Genomic DNA, 6,923 nt, shown 5'->3' with positions numbered 1-6,923 from the left:
ACACACACACACACACACACACACACACACACACACACCCACACACACACACACACACACGTGCATGCATGCACACACACACACAGGTTGGGAGTAATCGTATGATATTTGCAATAGGAGTTAAGTATAATCTGATGCTTTCATTAAGCACCTTTAAAAAGAATTATTAATCTGACCATGATGATTTTCTATTTGACTAATGAACTATTTTACATATTATAGTAAACTTCAATACTTCCTTAAGTAGCTTTGCTGATGTATCTGAATATAAACAGTCTTGTTTTAACTTTTAAAAACAACAATGAGTAGGGATGCCACTTTTATCTTAGTTACTCTTATAATCAGATGTCCCGTCATTTTATTCTCTTCCAATGGCAAACATTTAAAATGTAAACTTTTAATATAGTGTTGGCTATGCATTTGTATTTTCTTATACTCGGTGCCCCATTGCCTTCTCCTAGAGAAAAGGATATGGAAAAAAAGAGATGGTCAAAATTGTAATCATCGTTTTAGCTTTAGTTCTACTGTTGCCAAAAGACCTTTATTCTCTTTCACCAACTAATCATCTGAGAGGCCTAACTAATGGTTTAAGTCTAATTCTAAACTGACTTCTTTCTTTCAATTTATTTGTTTCCCAGGAAGTGCAGTTGGTTCTCAAATCATTTGTCATTTCCAATAAAGCAGGTAACTTTAAGAAACATGGAGGAAATATTTGCAAATGGAGAAAAGATTTGCTTTGCTGTGGTTACAAACTGAGTCAACAATTCTAGCACAAGTCACTTAGAGGTAAGGCATTGCAGTTTACCTGTATCTGTTCCACACAGGTATGCACGATGCTGAAATGCAGAACAACTAATTGGACAACTTGTGGACAGCCAGTGGAAACAGCTGTGACAAGATTCGATATCTTTTCCCTAAGTGGCACATTTGGAACAGAGTATGTTTTTCCTGAAGTGTTACTTACTAAAATTCAACTGTCTCCTGGAAAATTTGAGGTAGGAGGATTTTAAGAATATTTTTGTTTTATCTGTTCTCTGAAGCCAAGTAAAATAGGCTATGGCAACTCTATCCATTAACTTTGACTGACACATCTCCTCAAACCTTGATGGATTTAAACAATAACCATTTCTTTAGCTCTGATTTTGTGGTTGACAATGTGAAGGTCACGTAGCTAGGCTGTTCTTCTGCGTTGGAACAGGCTTAGCCGATCTTGGCTGGGTTCACTCGTACCTCTGCCTCTAGCCAGAGGGTGGGTTGAGGCTGGCTGGTTTGTGATGGCCTTGTCTGGGACAGCTGGGATGGCCGGGGCCACTCTATCCTGGCTGTCTCTCCTCTTCCAGCAAACTTGGGCTTGTTCACGTGATAGCTGAAGGAATCCAAGAGCATCAACAGGGAAAACTACAGTGAGACTTTTCAAGTCTCTGCTTGCACCATGTTTGTAAATATCTCATTGACCACAGCAAGTCACATGACAAATGTAGATTCAAGGGTTAGAAAAATAAATGATGTGGATCTCTCAGTGGGAAGAGCTATAAAATCACATTGCAAAAGAGCATGGATAAAAGAGGAGGAAATTTCTTTGCCATTTTTGCAATTTACAGCAACTTACTGCAAAGTGATGACGCTTTGTTCAAATAGCACAAAAAGGGAACCCCTGGACCTGCGGGAGCTGGCCTCCCGCAGATACTCTAGGGCAGCGGTTCTCAACCTGTGGGTTGTGACCCCTTTGGGGGTCGAACGACCCTTTCACAGGGGCCGCCTATGACCATCAGAAAACAAAAAGATATTTACATTATGATTCATAACAGTAGCAAAATTACAGTTGTAGCGTAGCAGCAAAAATAATTTTATGGTTGGGGGTCACCACAACATGAGGAACTATATTAAGGGGTCGCGGCATTAGGAAGGTTGAGAACCACTACTCTAGGGCATGACTTTCCCTGAATGAAGTGCATCAGACTCCGAGGAACAGACACTAACCACATCAGAAGATGGATAAAAGAGAGGACCATTTTATTATTATTGTTTACAATAGATTCACTTAGCTGGAGAACAATAAACTGTGGTCTCAAGAAGGCTCTCCATTGGCAAGTCCTCTCAAGCATTGAAGCTACGGATCAGGTGTTTGTTTTGTGAGCACACGATTAAAAGAAAAAGAGTTGGATATTCGTAGAACAGATTTCCATCAAGCTATGAAAGCTTGAGCCAATGTGCTTCTCTTCTCTAGGGCTTGGTTAGCTAAGACCATGGTCAACCTGGGGGCCTACTTTCCTCAAGAAGGACCAAATAAGCAGCAACTAGGCCTTGATTTTTTTAAATTATCCTTTCTGTAGAGACCTTGCAGACCATGGCCCTTCTGGTAACATATTATTTTCAGAGAGACCGGTTTATAATGTCATAGATGACAAGTTTTTTACATGCGTTTTGCTGGCCATGTCCTCTGCAGTATTTTCCAGTTTCCTTCACCGATGCACTCTGTCAGCAAGGATGTACACATTATCTTAGAGGATCACTCCTGCCGAGGTTTCAACACATTCACTGAGTGTCTTTTCCCACCCCTAATTTTATGGTAAAAACAAGAAGTGTTACTGACCATGACCACAAATGTGGAAAACATCTTGCTGTAACATTTTAGGTCATGTTGGTGTAGTGTCAGAAATCTGATCTCTGCAACTAAATAGTTATGTAACCATGTGCAAGCCTGTTAACCTCTGAATTTCCTACGTGGGAAGGGGAGAGAGTATCTACCTCCCTGATTTGGTGAGCATCAGAAATGATAATGCCTGTGAAAGCACTTTGTGAACAGTGAAGCATTATACAAATATCAGGATGTATTTTTAAGTACTTACTACAAAAGCTTTACCTGGTTAACCAAATTCATTAACACCTGGGAGGAAACGCTGGTCAGAAATCGGCCACATGTTTTGAACATCATGTAAGTATAGGTCAATGTGCAGATGGGCTGGAGGAGAAAGGGGGCAGGCCCCATTCCAGTTCCAGTAAATCAGAATCTCGAAAAGGTGGGACTTGTACTTTTTCAGAGTTCCACAGGTGATTTTGATGGGTAAGAAGTACCAGTTTAAGGGACTAATGAAATAGGTCAAATTATATTTAGTGTATACTGCTGAAAGGGCTAGTAAATCGTATAGATTATTTTAGGAAAATGTCTAACAAGAAACCAGTAACAATGCTAAATTCTAGCTAGAACCTGAGAGACAGCAACTGATCTAGAACAATTAATCCCCAAAAGATCCAAATAGACGAAATTTTACTATATTGTTGAAAAGTCACTAGAAAATAAAATATCTGTGTTTAACTTGTTTTAAGCTTTCACTCAGTTTGAAATACAGATCTGGTATTTTATTTTTGTTCCTTTAATGAGCAATTTAATAAATAAGGAACAATTTATAAAGAATGAAAACTAAACAGTGAACATTGAATACTTTATAGTATTCCTTTAATTACCATGAGGTTGTAACTTGTTAGTAATCTATGTCTTTATGTGTATGTGGTCACCACAGAAATTATCTTCTAAGATATTTAGTTATTTTCTTCTTCCAGTTATGAAATATCCGGTTTCTCAGTTTCCAAGTTTTTCTCCATCAAAACTGTCCTTCTCGCAACTGATGGATTCAGTCATTGTCTTTTATTCTTGTTCTATTATCTGTTTGTGTTTCTTTCTAATCTTGTCGCATCAGTTTGCACCCATTCCTCCCTTACAAAGAGGCCTCTGTGACTTCAGAATTCATCTGGTCATTCATGGCTCTTATAGTCTGACCACTCCCTTCCTCTTTTATGGCTTATTCTCATCTTCACCAATCTTCAACTCTATCCAGTAGTGTGCTATCAATTTTAACAACCCACTCTCTGAGGAAAAAAAGAAAAAGCCTTGATTTGTGGCATTTGCCAGTTCTCATGGTGTACATGTTCCTACCACGATCAGTTCCAAGACTGGCTATGTTTACCAACCAGCTGTTAAAAGTTCCTAGAATTGTAACAGCCTGTCCTGGCAAGCTAATGCACCACCAGCTCCAGCACACCACCGGTTGTAGCCAACAGGAGTGAGGAAGCCCATGGCCTAGACCTGTCACACGCACTTCTGCCTCAGAAGGAGACGACGCTTCTTGGATTTCCACTTCCCACCAGGTCTTCTGTGATCAGCCCCAGGGAGAAATTCCACTAACTGCTCCTTCTTGTGGAAGGCTGTGCCCAGCTGCTTCTCAGACCTCCTAAACATTTATCTGTTTCCCTCTCTAATATACTGATTTCTCTCTTATGCTTAGGATCTGCTCAGTTTCACCTGTAACTTTTATTATTATTTCTTTATTACTTTCAGTGTACAAAAACAACATAACGATCGGACAGTTACACTTTTCACAAAGTGATAACCCCCCAAGTCTACTACCCCTCAGACATCGTACATAGCTATTACAATACCATTGTCTATTCCCTATACTTTATATCCCATGACTATATACCATATCCCATGATTATATAATATATATAATTTATATAATATATATCAAATTATAGTTGACATTCAGCATTATTTTATATTAGTTTCAGCATTGGTTAGGCATTTATAGATAATCTATGAAGTGACCGTTCGATAGTCCAGTGCCCATCTGGCACCCTACATAATCTTTCCAACATTATTGATTATATTCTCCATACTGTATTTTACGTCCACGTGACTATTTTGTGACTACCAATTTGTACTTCCTTAATCCCCTCACTGTCTCCCCCATCCCCCAAAACCCCCTCCCATCTAGCAGCCATCATTTTTTTCTTTGTATCTCTGAGTCTATTTCTGTTTTGTTTGCTCATTTATTCTGTTCTTTAGATTCCACATGTAAGTGAGATCATATGGTATTTGTCCTTCTCAGTCTGACTTATTTCACTTAGCATAATATTCTCAAGGTCCATCCATGTTGTTGCAAATGGTAAGATTTCATTCTTTTTTATGGCAAAACAATCAACAGACAATTGGATAAAGAAATTCTGGTAGAGTCACCTTTACCTTTTATGCTTCTTGAGGGAAGAGTGTGATTTTACTCCTCTAACTCCTGATTATCTTGCACACAATTGGACTCAAATCTTTGCTGCAGCTGATTTTTGACTTCTCATTAAAGGTTACATTTGATTGTTGAAATTCAAATATTGAGCCTTTTTAGAATGGCTGTACTCTCCATTATATATAAAATAGCTGGCCCCTTCCTGTCCTTCCTGTTCCCCAGTCACCCCACCCCATCAAGCTGGGACTATTTGATCAACCATGATATATAGGATTGCTTCAAAAATATTATTCTCTTTGCAATGTGTATTTTAATTAAGCTGACTATATTTTCCCACTGTTTCTTTAGGTACTAAAAGATGGCCGTTTGGTAAACAAGAATGGATTATCCGAGCCTATCCTAACAGTGACACTCTTTGGGAGATGGTATACTAAGGACTCACATTCCATCTCAGGAAGGACCAGGAACTTGGCAACAACTTACCTGCTAATAGCCACTTTATTCATGATCATAGTTTTGCAAAATGTTGTGATGGTGTAGGACATTTCTGTATCACATTCATTTTGGCAGCATATATTTTATTTACCAAATGTGTTTATCCGGTTCCCAAGTTTACTAAGAAACTTTGAAGGGCTATCTCAGCAGTACAGGACAATGATTTCTAAATATGTATTTTTCTCATCAAGAATTATTTTTAAGTATTATGGTCATTTTGACTCCTTTTTGGCTACTCTGAAATGTTGCTGTGTGGTACAGTGGCGAGAGCATGGGTGTTTGACAATCACATCTTAGCTTTCGCTTTATTTGCTGTGTGACCTTGTGTGTGCTCCTGTGTGACCTTGTGTGTGCTCCTGTGTGAGAGGGACAGAGTGAAGAGCTTCAGGGCCATTGGAAACACAGCTGTGGCCTTTGAAGAGAGGAGTAATGATGGGAATTGAGGGGGTTACGACTGAATTCCATTTGACATTAAAGACAATTTGAGTTCTTCTAGTTTTCTGTGCAAATGATTAGGGGGAAATTTGCTGTCTAATCAGATGGTAATATTGAAGTTTATCTTCACAGTGAAAGTTGTGAGATGTTCTAGAAGAGATGACAGCTGGTCCAGATTCATATTGAAGGAGACCTCGCCCGGGGCATTCATGGCCCCAAACTACCTCACCTGAAGGCTGTGGTATAATTAACAGGCCCAAATCCCATAATACAAAGGCCATGACTGTTAATAGTAACACTATTTTCAACGCTGGGTAGTCTACTTTTTAAAAAAATATATACATCTTATGCTACTTGAAATATAGTGTATTTGTTACTGATCATTGAACACAAATATTCTTAAAATTAAGGAAATAAATTTTCAGATTTTTTTTTCAGATTTTATATCTCTAAAATTATTTTAAGTTGAATACTTTCACATCAAAATATCAAAATTGAGTCATTTACGTTTTGTTTTTATATATTGTTGTATATCTACTCCATACGAATTCAATTTGAATATTCTTTTAAAACACAATAGAAAAATTAAGACTACTTTTGTAATGAAGTGGTTATCATTAAGAGAAAGTAAATGGAGGTTAAGCTACATTTTGTGTTTAATTTTGAGAAGGGCTTATATGTTGCCTGTGTTCAACATTAGGACACGCATCAAAGATGGTTATTTTCAAATGGTGATGTATGTGTGTGTGTGTGTGTGTGTGTGTGTGTGTATTTCAAATCATATAACCATCAAAATTCTATGTTCTTTTTTTTTAAAAATATGGAACATTTCAGATTTGACCGGTTTTGCTTGAGGAAGTTAGACATTACGCAATAGTATTACTATGTGCATCGTGTCTCTTGGGCAATGATATTTTACTTCAAAAAGTTGAATTCTTGACTGGAAGTCAACAGCTGACCATACCACACCCCTCCCCC

General features: G+C 38.1%; 1 protein-coding gene across 1 annotated transcript in view; it reads left to right on the top strand.

The window, feature by feature from the left end:
* The window catches only part of LOC109372153 (vascular non-inflammatory molecule 2-like), a 21,513-nt gene extending 15,508 nt beyond the window's left edge, over nucleotides 1-6,005 (top strand). Inside the window, 2 exon segments of the mRNA XM_019625114.1 lie at nucleotides 825-995; nucleotides 5,364-6,005. Coding sequence (XP_019480659.1) covers nucleotides 825-995; nucleotides 5,364-5,555 — 363 coding nt within the window. The 3' untranslated portion in view covers nucleotides 5,556-6,005.
* Nucleotides 6,006-6,923: the final 918 nt, after the last annotated feature.

Source organism: Hipposideros armiger, unplaced genomic scaffold (genome assembly GCF_001890085.2).
Source record: "Hipposideros armiger isolate ML-2016 unplaced genomic scaffold, ASM189008v1 scaffold_614, whole genome shotgun sequence".
In the NCBI taxonomy this organism is placed as follows: Eukaryota; Metazoa; Chordata; class Mammalia; order Chiroptera; family Hipposideridae; genus Hipposideros; species Hipposideros armiger.
Note: the sequence above shows the minus strand (reverse complement) of the source record. Positions and strands in the feature narration are given on the sequence as shown.